General features: G+C 32.6%; 2 protein-coding genes across 2 annotated transcripts; both read right to left on the bottom strand.

Moving 5' to 3' along the window:
- Positions 1–619: 619 nt before the first annotated feature.
- On the bottom strand, positions 620–4872 carry LOC139513168 (putative per-hexamer repeat protein 5). Its single transcript, XM_071301449.1, has 2 exons — positions 4775–4872; positions 620–2232 (listed from the first exon to the last, which is right to left on the bottom strand). Exons 1-2 carry the CDS (start codon positions 4833–4835, stop codon positions 632–634), a joined length of 1662 nt encoding a protein of 553 aa, XP_071157550.1. The 5' UTR covers positions 4836–4872; the 3' UTR covers positions 620–631.
- Positions 4873–13975: 9103 nt separating this feature from the next.
- On the bottom strand, positions 13976–16986 carry LOC139510382 (uncharacterized). Its single transcript, XM_071296964.1, has 2 exons — positions 16496–16986; positions 13976–14491 (listed from the first exon to the last, which is right to left on the bottom strand). Exons 1-2 carry the CDS (start codon positions 16850–16852, stop codon positions 13976–13978), a joined length of 873 nt encoding a protein of 290 aa, XP_071153065.1. The 5' UTR covers positions 16853–16986.
- Positions 16987–20330: the final 3344 nt, after the last annotated feature.

Genomic DNA, 20330 nt, shown 5'->3' with positions numbered 1-20330 from the left:
TTATATTAGTATAAAAATCCCAGGTTTACTGATTTGTATTACTACAATATAATGGTTATTACGGTGCAGTTGAATTTTCTGTCATTTATTCATCATCTACGCACGAACTTGTCTCAGAAAAAAATATATCTCTGTACATTAACCTCAGTTTCAGGTATAGAGATGTGATCTTTTTCTGTGACGTGTGCTTTTGACCATTCACAAGAACTTGCTGTCATATGATGTTCAGTACTTCAGTACTTTGATTTATTTTGCAAAGGCGATCGAAGCGAATTAGAATTAATCGTAAGCGGAAAATATTTTAGTCGAAGACTAAAAGTTTAAACCCTAATGATAATGTATTTGTATGATTTACATAACGTGTAATGCACTTTATGAAACGTAAGTACTATTTATGTTATTTACTGATTAACTATTAGTTATTCTATTTTCGTGACATCATTAATATATACAATTATCAGCAATGACAGCAGTTTTGTGTGTAAATCACACAAACTTTATACTCAGATTTTAGATGTTTATTCTTAATATTTTTCGGATAAAACCATTGCTATTTTATGAAACATAGGAAACAAACGCAATACATATGCATGATTGGGGAAAATATAAACAAATAAAATACATTTGGTGTTTATTTTCCACCAAAACTTCCGAAGTTAGCATTGATTGCATTCGGATCAAATGTACCAGAACTGCCGCTACTGCTGCTGCTTGATGAACTACCACTGCTTGACGAAGAACTACTGCTACCAAACCCAGAACCACTTCCAAATCCACCAGAAGTTCCTCCACTGCCCGATCCACTTCCTGATCCACTACCAAAACCGGAACCACTTCCAAATCCTCCAGAAGTTCCTCCACTGCCCGATCCACTTCCTGATCCACTACCAAAACCAGAACCACTTCCAAATCCACCTGAACTGCTGCTATCGCCTCCTCCACTTCCAAAACCAGAACCACTTCCAAATCCACCTGAACTGCTGCTATCGCCTCCTCCACTTCCAAAACCAGAACCACTTCCAAATCCACCAGAAGTTCCTCCACTGCCCGATCCACTACCAGAACCGGAACCACTTCCAAATCCTCCACTTCCAGATCCGCTGCTTTGTCCGAAACCACTTCCTCCAAATCCACCACTAGCAGAGCCACTTCCAGATCCACTTCCAGATCCGCTGCTTTGTCCGAAACCACTTCCTCCAAATCCACCACTAGCAGAGCCACTTCCAGATCCACTTCCAGATCCGCTGCTTTGTCCGAAACCACTTCCTCCAAATCCACCACTAGCAGAGCCACTTCCAGATCCACTTCCAGATCCACTGCTTTGTCCGAAACCACTTCCTCCAAATCCACCACTAGCAGAGCCACTTCCAGATCCACTTCCAGATCCACTGCTTTGTCCGAAACCACTTCCTCCAAATCCACCACTAGCAGAGCCACTTCCAGATCCGCTGCTTTGTCCGAAACCACTTCCTCCAAATCCACCACTAGCAGAGCCACTTCCAGATCCACTTCCAGATCCGCTGCTTTGTCCGAAACCACTTCCTCCAAATCCACCACTAGCAGAGCCACTTCCAGATCCGCTGCTTTGTCCGAAACCACTTCCTCCAAATCCACCACTAGCAGAGCCACTTCCAGATCCACTTCCAGATCCGCTGCTTTGTCCGAAACCACTTCCTCCAAATCCACCACTAGCAGAGCCACTTCCAGACCCACTTCCAGATCCGCTGCTTTGTCCGAAACCACTTCCTCCAAATCCACCACTAGCAGAGCCACTTCCAGATCCGCTGCTTTGTCCAAAACCACTTCCTCCAAATCCACCACTAGCAGAGCCACTTCCAGACCCACTTCCAGATCCGCTGCTTTGTCCGAAACCACTTCCTCCAAATCCACCACTAGCAGAGCCACTTCCAGATCCACTTCCAGATCCGCTGCTTTGTCCGAAACCACTTCCTCCAAATCCACCACTAGCAGAGCCACTTCCAGATCCACTTCCAGATCCGCTGCTTTGTCCGAAACCACTTCCTCCAAATCCACCACTAGCAGAGCCACTTCCAGATTCGCTGCTTTGCCCGAAACCACTTCCTCCGAATCCACCACTAGCAGATCCACTTCCAGATCCACTGCTCTGTCCAAAACCACTTCCTCCGAATCCTCCAGTAGACCCCCCAGTTTCTGATCCACTACCAGATCCGCTACTCATCCCAAAGCCTAAGGCATTTGGATCAAATGTACCTATCAAATAAAAAAGTGAGAAAGATGTAAAAGAGAAATAATAACGACAACAGAACATTACTTTTCAGAATGTTTGAAAACAAAAATTTGAAATCGAGAACTTTGTTTCTGTTATTGAAAACATATAACGATCATTATGAAATACAAATATGTATGCCGTACTATGAACACCAAAACTATTTATTTTGTAAACAATGTTTCCGTTTTTTCATTTACCTGTGTACATTATTCTATATGACTGCTTTTTGTTCAATGTTGTTGTTGTTTTTCTAAAATTGTTAAACATCTTACCCCTTATTTTATTGATATTGTATTTACATTGTGTCATATATCAAATGTATTCGTTCAGTGTATGTTTACTTGTGTTAATATGTCTTTTGATTGAGTTTAGCCATTTCAATTGCTATTCTATAGACGTGTGTCTTTTAATGTTGGGATGTTACACTATTGTTTCAGATAATGATGAAGATTGGTACATATTAAAACGTTTAAACCGGCTGCATTTGATTGCACCTGTCCTAAGTCAGGAATCTGATGTTCAGTAGTTGTCGTTTGTTGTTGTGGTTCATATGTGTTTCTCGTTTCACATTTTTTATATAGACTAATCCGTTGGTTTCCCCGTTTTAATGATTTACGCTAGTCTTTTTGGGGGCCCTTAATAGTTTGCTTTTCTGTGTGAGCCAAGGCTAAATAAGCCTCGTCAGATAGATTACTAAAATTTTGATTCACAAATGTACCTTCGTTCCTAGAATCTGGGAACAATTGAACATTCACAATTCAAGTACGGACATCGAGTATTACATGTAAGATGATTTCAGTTACTATAGTCTGTGTTTCTTATATTAATCTTGTTAACGGGAAACCTTGTCAAATAAATCGTGTTAATCAAAATATTAGAACTGTTAGTATATCCCCAAAATAAAGTAGCAGATTAATATATGCTTTAGTGTTTTGTCTCTTTAAAAGACCCGTAGCGGTCAAGCCATAAAATGTGCATCTTTATGAAACTTGGTTTATACATACAGGAGTTTGATGTGAAATAATGGGTACATTTTCAGGATAATCTATAGAAGTGCCATTTTGACACCCATCGTATTAGACGAAACGAGCGTCTGGCGCATATAAATATTAATCACGGTATCTATGATGAGTGTATTTCTTGTTGATAAAGGAAAAGAGTATCAGAATCCAAAATTTTCTTTTGGCTGAATAGACTAATCGAAGAAGGTTATAAAAAATAAAATTGAAAAAAAACACAATTGCTTAAGTTAATTAGATGGAAAGACAGACAATATTCCACAATACAATAATAAAAAATAAAAGATCAGTCAATGAATTTTACTGATCAAAAGTACGATTATGTATAACTTCGTACTTATGTCAACGATTTGCTGAAAGACCAAAACCCTGGAAATGTCAATTTTGTATTTTTACTATTATTGTCCTGTGGTCATCTGACAGACAAAATTCATATAAGTTTGAAGAAAAGTTGATATGACTAAACTGAAGCGATAGCAGGATTAGGTCTCCAAGTAAATAATAGAAATACCAGAACGTTCATCGCAATGCCGTATAGAGTAAAAAGGGAAAGTCAATTATTATATTTAAGGATATTTTGGTGTCTTCAAAATTGAAAAATATCAAGGATTTTACTAATATCGTACATCTAAGTATTTCCCTTATATTTGATAAAAATTTTTTTTAGCAAGTTTCACATGTAACGTTTGCCATGAAGGACATCAAAACCAGATTATATCAGTGTTACGGTAGAGATATTTTTCGTATGACGCGGTTTTTTTTCTGTTATCATCATTATACTCATTGAATTTACTATATTTTGTTGTTGCCAGAATGCATTTTCAAATTCTGTAATCACATAAGTTAAATGAAATGGTAGAAAATTATTATATCAGTCTGAATACTAATTAAGATCCCCTCTGCTTAATATGATCTAATATGTTGTCATCATTATTTTTAGGCATAACAGTTTCGGTCTGAAGAAGCATCGTCGTATAAATTACCAAGAATTTGATTCACAAACTGACCTTTGGTTCCACAAATCTGGAAACAGTTGAATATTGACAATATAAGTACGGACATTTCTTATTTGTAAGTGCATTTCAATAACTACAGTCTGTGGTTCTTATATTAATCTTGTAAACAGGTAATCTTGTCAAACAAACCGTGTATACACATTATTAGAACTTTTAGTATATCGGTATTATCCCCGAAATAAAGTAGCAGATGGTTAGAAATTAAAATATGCTTTAGTGTTTTGTCTATTGAAACGACTGTAGAGGTCGAGCCCTAAAATGTGCATCTTTCTAAAATTTGGTTGATACATGCAGGAGTTTGATGGGAAAGTATGGTACACTTTCATGATAATAGAAGTGCCATGTGACATGTGCCATGGAAAGACAGACAATAGTCCATAAAACACTCATTAGAAATACCAGAACTTTCATCGCAAATACTTTTAGTTTGTAAACGCTAGCAATTTAAATGATGTTCAAAGATTTGATATACAGTTTTAACGGCTTACCATCTGATTGTATCAGAACGGGAAGAAATAATCCAAGCAACAAGAATACAGTTCTTGCCATGGTGTCACGTTAAATGAGGTCTTTAGTTTATGGCTTATCTTAATGAAGGCTATTCTTCTGACCTTTTGATTATATTAGAATACGTGACAATGATGTATACCTTTATTAGTCTTTGGGAGATTATATTTGATGGCCGATATGAACCTAACTCTTTCATTGGAATAAAGCATGCACATCGGTACTGGTATGCAAATTATGATGTTAACAACTATGTTATAAAAATTTGCTGTTACAAACTTTTAAATTCTTTTTAGAATGAAATTCAAAACAGTGTGGCTGTGGCCATTGATTGACACATTAAATTCATCCATTGACTGGGACAATTAAGGTGAACGTTTGTATGTAACGACCATTGCTCACTGTGTACTTTTTAAAGACACTTAAACTATGGGGTCACCAAAGGTTCTCAACACCTTAATAAAGTAATTCGAAAACATTAATCAGAAATAACACGATGTTTTGATTTATATCAATTTATATAAATCAAAACATAAAGGTTATTCCTGATTAATTTTCGAATTATTTTATAATTAAAGGCGTTAAGAAACCTTTGGTGACCCCACAGTTTAAATGTCTATCGTAGGTACGTCGTGAACAGTGGTCGTTACAGACAAACGTTCACGTAAATTGTCCCAGTCAATGGATGATTTTTAATGTGTCAAACAATGGCCCCAGCCACACTGTTGTTAATTTCATTCTAGATTAAGGAATACATCTCCCCATGCAACGGTCTGATTCCTTGCCCGGCTTTGGCTATTCTTTTTGTCCTTTAAGGTTTATAAGCTATTCATTTTGTTAATAAAGTTTGGATTTTCAAATATTTTGGCCTCGAGCCTTACTGAAGAGATTGTAGAAATGCGTATCTTTGTGCAAAACAATGGCACCGTTTATGTTATTGTGTCTTCACCCTGCAGTTATATGTGAATCGCAGTTTTAGCTAAATTCGTTAAAATGGATAGAATTTTCAGAAACTCTTGCGGAATTTTTGGACAATGTGTACTTTTACTGTATGCTGAATATTCCGATTACTATAAACGTCAACGAGACATCATTTCTATAACACGAAATAAATGTGAGAGATAAAACAAACAATCGATAGATGTTCATCAAAATGACTAACTCCAAATCATTTTCGGATGGTTTCTATTCGAAACGTTAATTAACGATAATAAAAACACAAAAAAAAACCAGCATTTATTTACAACTTATTTTCTTTTGTGTGTATACAAGATGTATGTCTCCTTTCCTTCTTGTCGCGATTTTCCATTTGCTGCTATATGAAATGCAGTTAAATGTTAATTCGTTAAACTTGATAGGAATTTCTCAATAAACAAAAGAAATTTATCCATCTCAACGTAACTTTTCTAAATACTTGTCTATTAAAAAAAGTAACTGCAGTCATTTTGGTTTTATGTATAACAAGATTCTTTGCTAGGTCGACCATTAAAGTGGCACTAACCATGAGATTTGTAAAAAATCTAAAATATGATTTGTTTTGTTCAATCATTAATGAAAGGGATACATGCAATAGACTAGTGAAATAATAGATTGCTTTTAGCATTAAGTTTGGTTCAATTTTGTCAAGATAAACTAAGAAACATTGCAAGTGGATAATTCGACCTCATTGATTCCGTATTCATGTGAACTTCAATTTAACCGTAACTAGAGATGGATAACGCATGAATCGTGCGTGGTCAGTTATTTAAAGGAAAAGAATGTAAAGATTGACTCTGAAGTGAAACAAAGGTAAATCATTTGATCGACTGATTCGATCCTTAAAAAATCATTCTTATACAGGTAAAAACGATGATTATCATATACTGTTAATCTATAATATGAAATTAAATAGACCTAGAAAATCCAATAGCACAAGTTTACTTAATCTATTTATATCTATATTTATGTGTATATCCCTTATATGGCCATCGGAGGTTTTCGGAGGTCAACTCGATAGTTAGTTAGATAGCGTCTAGACTAGGATGTTTGCTCCTCCATTTTTTTATTTTTTGCCAGATTTTTGGAATCCTCTAGTTTTATCCATGTATTGTCATTAAAAAAATTGCCCACTAACCTCTACTTTTCTTTTCATAATTTTATTACATAAAGTTTAAAAAGCCATATTTCAAAATCTTATAAAATTCTTGTTATTTTTTCATAGTTTTTGGAACAAATAAGGTGCCAATGTTAAATATATGAAAAATCTAGAGAGAATTATTTCCCGCCAAATTTTCAATGGCTTATATCTCGAAAACGAGCACACGGACCCTCCATTTTTTTCTACTTTTTTAGTTTCTTTATTAATATACTATCAATTCATAATAGTTTTTTAAAAAGCTTGTTATTTTTTAACAGAGTAGCGAACATCCTTTAATACAGACGAAACAAAGCATATTACCCGAGCCCATGTCCTGTAAAAGGTTTATTTGAGACTTTTAATTTGGATGATTTTTTACAGAGGGGGGATCGGAGGGGTCCTGATCCCGAAAGCTCGGACTTAAAAACAAGAAATCCCGAGGTCCCGATTTTCAAGAAATTTAAATCCCGACATTCCGAAATTCGAAAAAGAATTCCTGGATCCCGAAAGGATCAATCCCGAAATCTCGAGCCTAAAAACACCCGACCCGGACGTCCCGAAAAAGGTCCTCCCCCACCCCCCTCCCCAATCCCCTTTTACATTGTTTTACTAAATAAATCAAATATGAGAATTTGAGTCAAATCGGTAAACATGACTTTCACTGCTATTGCCCCTTTTAGTCCATCAAACCTTTGTTCACTATCTAATGAAGAGTAGCAATGGTTTTTAGTAACCAATCAATTTATAGAACGGGAATTAAACGTTTAACTATACCCACACGTCTTGTTCTACGTTTATGATAGCTTTTATACACAGAAATATATTTTTTAACAACTGAAAACTTCAATTTATGCAGGACAAGTATATATATATATATATATATATTTATATGATCAAAGTTCAGAGTTGAATATTGTATTACAAAAAAGTTAAGCCTATATACACGTACATATATACCGGACCGACCTTGTGAGACCCTCATATGTGGTCGAAGTCGTTTTTTTATTGTTGATTGTTGTTTGCTTTACGCCACATTAGCACAAAAAGGCCATATAGGGACGAGTAGGTGGTTGAAATCGTGAAAGACTCCCTAATAATATAGTATATACTGGGTATTTCAGCTGTAAATTATGTAATCAAGACATGTTGACATGTTTTTTTTTTGTGTAATGTAAATGACAGAGTCTTCTATTAACAAAATTATCCTTTCCGAACCTTGTCCCTGTAAAATTATTTTTATTTTGCAGTCTTTATTGGAGCTATCAAATTACATAAGTGACAAATATTTATCAAATGATTTATAAAAAGAAAGTGTATACTGGTTTGTGACCTACCTAACTAATTCCTCATTATAGAGAGATGTTGGTGACGTTCTACGAAGAACGTAGACACAACCTTTGTATATTTTTAGGTTAACAGAACCTGTTACACCGTCCTGGCTCTTCTGTATTTTTTGGTTACTAAATCCCCTTTGTATTTAACAGTAATATAACAAAAGGAACAAAGATAAGAACTAATTTAAAAAAAAAATCAATTCAAAGTTATAGTTGATCATAGTTGGTATAACAAACGACAGAAAAAAAGACATTAGTAATTGTAAATGTTAAAAGTTTCTGACATGTTGAGAAACGTTCCTGTAGAATCGTTGTTAACATGCGTTGAATTTTTTGCTATGTACTAGATGCTTGTAGTTACAAAAGTATTTGAAAAACTGGAAACGACATCTTACAATATTATATCTGCAAGTTCGTCTTATTTTTAATGTAAACTTTATTGAAATGATTTCTTTATTCATATTTGTAATGTATAAATTTATTAAAATGATTTATTTATTCATATTTGTAATGTATAAATTTATTAAAATGATTTATCTATTCATATTTGTAATGTATAAATTTATTTAAATTTTTTTATAATTTTTTGTTATTATTAAATATGTTGGAATTCACATCTCTAATAAGACCACTGTATCATCTACATATGATCAAAGTTCAGAGTTGAATAATGTATCACAACAAAGTAAAGCCTTCGATTGTAAATTCATTTTTATTAAAAAAATCTTTATAGGATAAACAGGATTGGAAAACTCTTTTTTATTTGTATGGTCATGTATATAATAGATATAATAGTTTTGACTGGGACATTGATCCAATTGTAATCTGATTCTTTCTCATCTTAAGAATGTTTAGAAGAGATCATTGAAAATTGTCAACATATGTATGAGTAGGACATACGAAGTCAAATAATTTATCATAACACGCAAATCGTCGAAGGTTTTTCAAATACAAAAGAACAATATTTTTTGTTTACTGAAATATAAAATATTGAATTGATCTGAATCATACAATCTACGTAAATATAAATTTTCACTTGAATGTTCCAAAATTGAACTTTTTAAAAAGAAACAAATGAAGAATTATGACATTTGAAGGAAAGATCAATTTGGTGCTGGATAGCAATCATTTGCATTGATCTAATGTTATGTTAGACGTCATGGGGTATGTGCTATACAACTATAAATAATAAGATAAAAGAAAAAATATATATGTCAATTTGGTCACATCTGCTAGTTATATATCAAACTCGTCCCTGTCTCGTACATTGCGCTTTCTTTAACTTTTTCTGAAAACAGGTTATACAAGTTTACATGTGGTTATAATCTAGATAATTTTTTTTTTAAAGTAGCTTTTCATTATTTTGATTTATTTAAAGACTGAATAATCAGTATTTTTTTAAATGATTTGTATTTTTGTTTTAGGTTGATAAAATGCGTTTGTGTGCACTCATAGTTATTCTCGTCATTGCATCGGCTTCTGTAGAAGGTAAGTCCTAGTATATTATATTTACGCATATCTAAAATGAGTCACGATTATTTTTATTTTAAGTATTTTCATTTATAATAATATCATTAATTTGAACAAAAATAATCAAATACAGATTTGAAAAAAGGAAAATAAAAAAGTTACATTGCCAAGCCAACCGATGACATTTCATATTTAGACTTTTGCCGAGTCCAAATATTAACGAAATTGTAACAGTTGTTTCTTTTTAATCATAATCCATTTTTATTTTTAATGACGTCTTCATATAACATGTTTTAAACCGCAACATTCTGTACGTTATTTTAACATGCAGTTTGATTGTCCTATCCCTTTTGTTAATTTTCCTCAATTTTATGATTAATGGGTCCTTTTTATCGGTTCGCTGTGCACATGCCACAAAGGGGTCTTTGATCTACCATAATATTTTATAATAAAAAAAAAACAAAAAAAACCTATTGCATCGAGGATTTTGATGTCGTGGTTGCGGGGATGGAATTAGGGCGTTTCCTCATTCAGTATCGTACGGTTCTCTTGTTAAAACAATGTATTCTTAAAGATTTAAAATTTTTCTTTTTCAAAATGAAATTGACAAGTTGTGCTGTTGTCTTCAATCGTAATAATGTCGTTTGTTGGAATTAGTTTGAATCAACTATTAACATGATGTATCTTTTCTATCCCTAGTTCATATTTCACCTTAGATATTTTAAGGCAGTTTTTTTTCACTCACTGTATCTTCGCTTATTCATATTTACAAGATGGCACTTATAACATTTTTATCATTTCTAAATAGAATGCATGTAAATAAGAAATATTTTATATAACCTCTTTTCAGTAGAAGCAGCCTGATTATAATACACATTAGTTACATGCATGAAGTAACACACAACTCCACCAAAAACGTTGGATTATACAATTTTTTGGAATTTGAGTTATATATTTTGTAATTTCGCAGAAAACATGTTAACCATTTTTTTATTACCGTAAACGACAATTTTCTCGGTCTTCATTTTATTTGTAAAAGAAGGTATTCGTTGGCTGTTAGAATCAGTCGACAATTTCGTCAACTTCAAGTCTTTGAATCAAACGGATTTGTTGATATGTTACGAAAAGAAGGGTTGATGGTTGATGTATTACTACCGGTTACTATATGTAAACCCATCATAGATACCTCTTGACAAATATTGCATGTTTTCTTAATAATCAGTGCCATGCAATTGAAACTCTCAAGATACAGAGTGATTTAAATATTCACTTTCAACAAAGTATATTTACTTTTGTGCTAATCAGTAGCTTTATATATGTAGGCATATTTCCGTTCTCTATTTATACCATATAACATGTATAACTTACAACAAAATGTTGGTTTTTTTTTTTACCTGTGTACATTATTCTATTTGACAGCAAGGTTATTTATTCAATGTTTCTATCTTCTATAGTTGACTTTCTGCAATTATTTAACATCTCACAGTGGTATACTACTGTTACCATTATTTATTCACCCCTTATTTAATTGATTTTGTATTTACACGTTTCATAGGTCAAAATTATTCCTTCAGTGTATGTTCACTTGTGTTAAAATGTCTTTTGATTGAGTTAATCCATTTCAATTGATATTTTATAGTGTGTTTTTCTATGTTATGATGTTACACTATTGTTTCGGGTAAGACTAAGGTTTGTACGCTTGACCCGCAGCATTTGTTTGCATCTGACATAAGTAAGACGTTTAGTAGTTGTCGTTTGTTGATGTTGTTCATAAGTGTTTCTCGTTTCTCATTTTTTAGACCGTCGGTTTTTCCATTTGAATGTGATTACACTAGTCATTTTTATTGGCCCTTTATAGCTGTCTGTTCGGTTTGAGCCAAGGCTCCGTGTTGAAGACCGTACTTTGACCTATAATGTTTTTTTTCATTTACAAATTGTGACTTGGATGGAGAGTTGTCTCGTTGGCACTCATATCACATTTTTCTTATATCTTTATAAATTATATACATGAATAGGAAGTATAGTTGAATACAATACAATTATTTCCGTCATCGTACATTCTTCAGCAGTAAGCAGAACTATGTAGAGTTGTCTTACTTGTCTCATTGGCAATCATATCACATCTTCTTTTTTTATATATATAATAGTTTGGAGTTGAAATTATTGTGATACATGTGTTACTTATACTCTTATACCATTCAATTCTTGAGGGCTTAGTGTACCCAATACAAACAGTTCTTTATTCAATCGGACGTCTGTGCTTGAAAGCCCCGTATGTCATGAGAAGATCGTTCATCTGGCTGCATGTGTTTAACGTATGATTAGGCTGACGGAATGATTGCTGACTGAGTGAAACAGTTCTGGATAGTAAAATTGTTGTCCTGACCCAAGTGCCTAGATTCTCTTCAGCGTCCAGTCCTCACAATCGGCCATAAGACAAGTATAGGCAGTCGGTTAACTTAAGATTAAATTTTATCCTTACTTCTTGTTGATGACCCAAATACAACATCAAGTCATTGTTTGTTAAGGCTCGGGATACATACTTAAAATCTTGAAAACTGAAGCTAGATTGTAAAATTGATTGAGGATAGTTCTCGAATTTCATATTTGGTTAAATGAGTTTATACATATTATCATATTATAGCCGATATACATTCGGATGTTGATGTATTACCCTCATTAGCAATGGTGTTCTATTATAAATGATTCCCATGTCCCAATATATAAGATTTGGATTGAAAAACATCTCTAAACGAGGTGCTAAAGGGACAAAAGACAAAATGTGTTAACAAATTTTGTTCCTGTCTATAGCGAAAATTCCTTTCATTGCTTATATTTCTAATCTATATTCTACAATTTGTAGTTATCACCAGCTTCAATGATAATGTCTTGACAAATAAAATTTGCCTTTTCTAAAATAAAATAATAAATTCATACTTTATTTTGCCTCTGAACGAAGATGATAAGCCATAAACTGACATTTTTGTTCTATTTTCTACCTTCAACTTTTTAATGGGTTGTTTTTTGCTTTTTGTTTTTGTTTGTTTTTGTTTTTGTTTTTGTTTTTGTTTTTGTTTTTTTTTTCTTTCTGTTTTTTTGTTTTTTTTTCTTTCTGTTTTTTTGTTTTTTTGTTTTTTTGTTGTTTTTTTTTCTCACAGGATCAAGCTTTAGTTACCGATACACTTAACGATACACTTAACGATGAAATCCTTGTATACCATGAGACTCAACAACTATACAAATTATGTCAGGTGTCAATATAATTATAAATGAAATATCAGTGTATCTGTACATACAAAAGCCACAACTATCAATGGGGTGTAACAGGCACAGAATAGAATAAATAAATATATTGTGATATATTAATCCCTTATCAGTGTTATCATCTCCTGAGATGTCATGACAATATTTCCATAGTCCACATGAAACCTCATCATTTGACCAGTTCTTCCATGTTGTATGTACTAAATCAACAATACTTTCATCCCTCACCTGTGATCAAACTGACACCAGTCCTGGGAAGTTCTTATCTATATAGGAACATGTGTTAATCATTTAGAATAGTGTTCTATTATAAATGATTCCCATGTCCCAATATATAAGATTTGGATTGAAAAGCATCTCAAAACCTCGTTACTTAAATAACATATCAAAATACTGCAAGTGCCACCTTAACTAACAACAGCCCTATGATCCTTATCAATACTCAATTAAATAATTTACCTTCCTCCCTACAATTAAAACAAATTAATTCTAAAATGTTGAAAATAATGTTTGGAATGTTCAATATTGTTTGGAAAATTTCACTGAATAAAACATAGGACCCCAAAATAAAATTGTTCCGTCAAATTTTAAATTTGAATTTAAATTTAAAATATATATTAACCTTAAACTACATCAACAAATTTCAACTAAAAACTTTTAATGATTATTGGCAAATTTTATCAACACCAATGAAAACTTTTTGTAATATATATACTGGATAACTATATATATATAAGAAGCACATGATACTGACGAATGACACAACATCCAAATACCAGATAAAGCTACTTATTCTGACAGTATCCAAGTATTCTTACCATGATATAAATCAAACTTGGCATATTTACCAAACAATTAATCAAGCAACTCTTATTGATTATAGAAAATTGACTAATTTTACAAATTCTAAAAAACTTTATTGTTGTAATTCATATTTTTATTACCACAACAAATAATTACATATCACTAAACTATATCACTAACATGCATGCTATATTTCACACTATTAGCTCATAAATCCATTCAGGATTCTGGGCAAATCTTTGGGCCATAAATGGGGTACTCGGCCTAGGGTTTAATACAGACTGCATACATTGCATCATTGTTGCAAATTGTTGAAACTGATTCTCATTTCCCAAGTTTTTTGTTTCAACCTCCTCTTTTTGTTGTTTTGTACTTAAAAGTTCATTTCCATGTATCTTTAAAAATTTCTGTTCTTTTTCAAATAATTTAGTCTCAGCAGGTGATGACAAAAGCGAAGTGACTAAAAATCCCACTCTTTCATGATTTTTATGGCACAGAAATCTCTGTAAAACCATTGAATAAAGTTCTCTATCTTGATGACCAACCCTTCTAGCTACCTCATCCAGGTGCATAAGTTTTAATTGTAAAGTATCAACATTAATTTCTCTTGACCTAGCTGCATATTCTTTGACCTCCCTCAGAGCTTGTTCTATTACATCTACATTTATCCCTTTTTTTAGAAGTTCAATTTCTGCTTTTAACTGGGTTGTCTACAATGTGATCAAATAAACTAATTAATCAGTTACCTTTTTAAAATGTTCAAAAGTATTGTAGCGTTGGTATTTCCCAGTTAAATGAGAAATTTCAGAATCACTCAGTTTTGACAAAGACCTTGCAGACACTGATTTTTCATTGATTTCATTAGTTACTGTATAATGTTTTAGCATTTTATCCGATTTCCAGCCTACATGTGATTTTATGCACTCAGAATTTAAACCTAGCCATGTTAATGTCAAGGCACACCCACTTCTTGTACTATGTGGCGTTTCACCTTCCCATATATTCAAATCTGTTAGATGAGATTTTAAACGAGCATTAGCAGCAGCAGAAGTGAAAGGTACACCAGAAAGTGCCATACAAGATGGTGCCAATGGTCGAAATAAATAGCCACCTACAATTTCCAATTTACTCACTTTACAGAACTCTATATAGTCACGTAATACAGTCACAGGACAAAATTCTGTATTAACAGAATTATAAATGATAACTACCCTGGGGTCACTTATATCTATTGTTTTACCCTTCATCATGGAAATTATAACACCTTCTTCTCCAGGTAACCAACGAACTTGATCAGTCAACACAGAACCGAGATCTCCTGCTCTATCACCAGTAAAAGACAGTATGTTAAAAAAGGTCTTATCACGAACAAGTATATACTTTTGAAATATTCCTAATTTTTTGTTTGACATCTTATATGATATATATCTTGAAACAAGTATTAACTTATTTGAAAAAAGTGGCACTGCGTGTTTTGGTAATGCGGCTGCCATTGATTGTTCTAACTTTATAGCTGATAGGTACTTTTTTATAATCGAAGATGCTGCTGGATTACCTAATCCTAACATGTCATTCCAATCTGTGCCTTGACCGTGATCACGAAAAATTGCCCTTAGTTGACCAATCAAACTATCAACCGATCCAGCTGAAAGTCGAAGGGGACATCCACATTGAAATTTTCCTTTGACTCCCCTATTTTTACATTGTGCTTTATGAATTTGGGTTTTTCCGCTATCATCTTTGTATACCAAGAATTTCCTAATGTCAGATGGTAGGGCGTCATTTATAATGATTTTTGAGGATTTAAATCACTTAGAAATGATACAATACTTTTTTGTAATACGAGTTTCTGTTTAGAATATTTTGTACTCTGAAGTAAAGAGTCTAATTCAAGTATCCTGTCATTTAACTCTTCTTCTCTAAAAGACATCTCTCCTGACGCACAATTATCACATGTATGCTGTAAAATCGGAAACAATTTTTTTAATTGAACTACTATTAATATGAAAGAAATATGTGCACATTATTTAATTAAAGACTTATACGTGTTCACATATATGTCTTTTATGTGTTGCTGTTAACTTTAATAAAGTAACAGATAAAAAATTAAAATAATATAAAATATCTAGTCGTCGTTAAAATCTTAACTTAGACCGTCTTAATAAGTTACTTAAGCTATTTCACTGAAATACACATGCCTTCATCTGTATACCGATGTAAAATTCATAGAAACTGTTGTTTCCTTAAAATAACTCCACAGTTCTTATTCTTTTTATGCCCACTGTGTTTTCCTTCACACATCATTTCTTTTTTAATTCTCTATACTATACAAGTATACCTGCTCCCAGATTATTTTTTTTTTAAATTTTGACCATTTCATTGAAATGAGATCTAAACTACCACAGTTCCCGTTCTAATATGCATGCCCACTGTGGATTTGATCTAAAACCTGCATTACAACTCATTTACTTTTTGAAGGTATTCTGCATTTTCGAATCAACAGATTCACAGACACACCTGCTCAGGAGTACCCCTGATGCCAAATTAAAGCCATATTCAACACTTCTATTCATTCACCAGAGCTCAAACTCTCTATTACAGTAACTTCTACTTTTACATATACAATGTAACTCCATATGGCAACTTGTAATGCATTTACCCAGGGAGCATGAAAATAAAATTACTTCACCAATAATTGCATAATTTTAACTTACTGTAGGTTCTCCAGATATCTTTTTACTTGGTGAGCTATCATCATTCCCTGATTTTCTCTTTTTCTCTTGTCTCCTACTATCACTTGAGTTGGCATTTGCCAATTCTATGCCAATATGGCAAAGTCTAATTAAGTCACTAGATTCTAGTTCCCTTTTCAACATCTTTTCCACTTTGGCAATGGAAACAGACAAACTTTTTTCTAACCGGTTTTTTAATTTCAAAACACTTAACGTCCTTAAATCCTCCTCCTCTTTAAAACTATGTAATTCATCATAATGAATATCATTATTATACGTCATTATAAGTTCTAAATACATTTCAGCACTAAACTCTGATATTTCTTTGTCCAGCAACATGATTAGAAATATATATAGATAGCAAGTAATTAATCTAAAGATAAACGATGCTGACTGACCAAAGCCTGTGATCAAACTGACACCAGTCCTGGGAAGTTCTTATCTATATAGGAACATGTGTTAATCATTTAGAATACTTCACAAAGATACGATTTTACTTGTGTTTCTCTTTGTGAATGATGCATCGTTTTATGAATCTTTTGTTATGTTACGATACTTATCGTTTTATTTAGGGAGTGTTCCTATTGTTGAAGGGTGTAACAACCGGTTACAGGGAAACCAGGTGGAAAGGAATGGTATCATAGAATCAGAGAAGGTTGTAGTCAGCTGTGATGATCAAGGTAAGACGGTACGCTTAACAGGAAATTTCAAACTTGCTTAGGCAAAAACTTACATAGAAGTGCCAGTTGTTTGTGATAAGTCAAACATTACATATCATATATCTAGGATATACAAACCATTTACAAAATTTCAAGCCTGGTATCTATGATGAATTTATCTACATATAATATGTACATTGAGAATACGAGATGCTGGGTATAGTCAATGTCAAAGCAACCGGACACGAGTCCTCGCAAATAAAATAAACTTTAAAACTTAAGCATAAAATGCCATACGTTTAACAGAATAAAAACATTTGAGGATTGACTAAGCTAATAGTAAAATGAAATAAATATTTCCATTTTGACGTTAAACAGAAATTGTTTATATATGACTATAATTGTAAAAATCAGAAAGAGGATTTAAAATTTCTCCGTTTATAGCTATCTGCGTCAATGTTATTCGAATTAATTGGTTTTTGGTGCATGATTGAAATGTGTATGTGTGAATTTACAATAGAGTTCCTGGATGTTCAGATAAATAAAACATATATAACTTTTAAAATAATATTCGTTAAATCAGAATTGAATTCCTTATGATTTTGAGCGATTTGCTTAAGAAATATTGTATGATATATGACCGTCATTCTACACTGCAAACAAAGAAACAGGAAATTTACTATTACAGTCAATCCCTGTTAGAAGTTTAAATTTTGAGAAACATTGTTTCCCATTTATTGACATTTTGTAGCAGAGAGTGTAGATTTTATGGATGTTGGCATGGATGAGGTCTTAAATATGGTAGGTTTATAATCTAGGAATGCTATATATCAAATGTTGTCGTTGTAAACCACCGGATAATTTAATTTAACATAATACTCATGGTGTGTATTTAGGAGTTTTTTTTATCAATTCCAAATGTAATTATTTGAAGCCTACTTTCTGTTGCATTATTTCTAACTGTTTGTCGCAATTTTCACCTACAGATTTTTACAATAATATAACAAGAGTGCTCACGCTGAAATGTATCGCCTTCTTTACTAACCATTTAATTTTTGTTTATAGTCCTGTATATAAACTTTACTACAACTATCACATATATTATCAAACTTTACAAGATTCAAGAAAATGAGGTCAAGGTCAGATAAACCAAACTAGATTACATGTTCACCTTGCAATCATTCCATACACTAAATATGCTTTAGATATAGTTGTCATAGTGTACATAGTATTTAAGAAACAAAATTAACCAGGAAAACTTTGCATTGATCAATGAACCATGAAAATGAGGTCAAGGTCAGATGTACCTTGCCAGACAGACGTGTACACCTTACAATAATTACATGGTTTAAATAGTTTACATATTGCATATATATATATAGTATCTAAGAAACAAACTAAACCTGGAAACTGAAAATTGACAAATGAACCATGAAGGTCATGGTCAGATGATAATTCCAGGCAGTCCTATACTCCTTACAATCATTTCAAACACCAAATAAGGTTGACCTATTGCTTTCAGTACAGGAGAAAGACACACAAAAACAACTTAAGATTGAGCAATAAACCGTAAATATGAGTTCAAGGTCAAATAACAAATATACCCATGTACATCGTAAAATATTTCCGTACACCAAATATAGTTGACTTATTGCATACAGTGTTAGAAAAATAGACCAAAACACAAATCCTTAACTTTAGCCACTGAAAATTTAAAATTAGGTCAAGTCAGATAAAACAATATTGTCTCAATGCATTCTTTTCGCAGAATGCGAGATAACGTGATTACAATCTGGCGGTGGCTGCAAGGCCCGGACGGCGTGACCTATTTCTATAAAGTTTTATACATGTATTTCAAAAAGTAGAATAGCTGCATTCGCCATACCTTGCATACAGATACCTTATGATTATCCTACGTCGAAATGAAATACTTACTTAATTTATTATGAGTGATGGGATAATTATAATTAGTATATGAGTTCCCTGCAAAGTCTATGTTACAGGCAGGGTTCACTTCAATTAATGGATCAGTGATCTATGTTAAAGTTTCGTGGTCAAGTCCGTATCTCCAATAATTTAACTATATTTGGTGTTTGAAATGATTGTAAGGTGTGCATATCTGAAAGGCAGGTTTTATTTGACCGTGACCTAATTTTAATGGCTCATTTGCCAATGTTATTTTTTCTTTGTTTTCTATTTCTCATAACATATAGGTCTCCATGTATCGAACTTTTGTAAGGATTCAATAATCAATGATAAGTTTTCTATATTTTGTCAGATTATCAGATACCGTAAGCATTAGGTCAACTATATTTGGTGTATGGAATGATTGTAGGGTTACATTTCTGTCTGGCAGGGTTCATTTTCATGGATCATGGGTCAATGTTAAGATTTTGTGGTTTGATGGTTTCATTAGAGATAGGACCACTATGACTTTGCGAATGGAATGATTGTAAGGTGTGAATGTCTGTCTATCAATTATCATGTGACCATGACCTAACTTTTATGGTTCATTGGTCAATCTTATGTTTTCCTGGTTTAAAATTAGTTTGATTTTTCTATACTATATGCAAAAGGTTCATATGGCCGTGACCTCATTTTCATAAAACATTGATAATGTTTAATTTATGGGATAATTGTAGTAAAACCATCATATTACACACTTTTAACATGAATTCAATGATAATTAGGCGAGAAATTTCAGCGTGTGCACTCTTGATTATTTTTTTATAATTGTCTGAAAAATATAATAGATTTCAATTTCAAAATTAATACGTATAGAAACATACACAATATATTAAACAGCACACACGATCCGAACAACCTCTTAATAGGAGACGTTGACCTATTATTTGCCTATTCTTTTTTTTTTTATAATATTTCCTTGCAATCTAGTTTACATGGAAACTGTACGCTGAAGAAAAAAAATCAGTAAAGCATGATCTTCTGGAAAATAAAAAGACAACTCAGTATTGTCTTTAACGACTCTACAATGTTTAAATTAAAAAAGTAATTATAATTCAATTTTTTTGCTGGTATCTTATATTTTTTTGTATTGAATAATGAATGCAAAATCAAAATTGATTTACAAGTCATAATTCAGTGTCAGTGTTCACCATATATGATATAAATCTTGGGATTTCAAGAAAAGATCGATT

The sequence above is a fragment of the Mytilus edulis genome, chromosome 2, assembly GCF_963676685.1.
Source record: "Mytilus edulis chromosome 2, xbMytEdul2.2, whole genome shotgun sequence".
In the NCBI taxonomy this organism is placed as follows: domain Eukaryota; kingdom Metazoa; phylum Mollusca; class Bivalvia; order Mytilida; family Mytilidae; genus Mytilus; species Mytilus edulis.
Note: the sequence above shows the minus strand (reverse complement) of the source record. Positions and strands in the feature narration are given on the sequence as shown.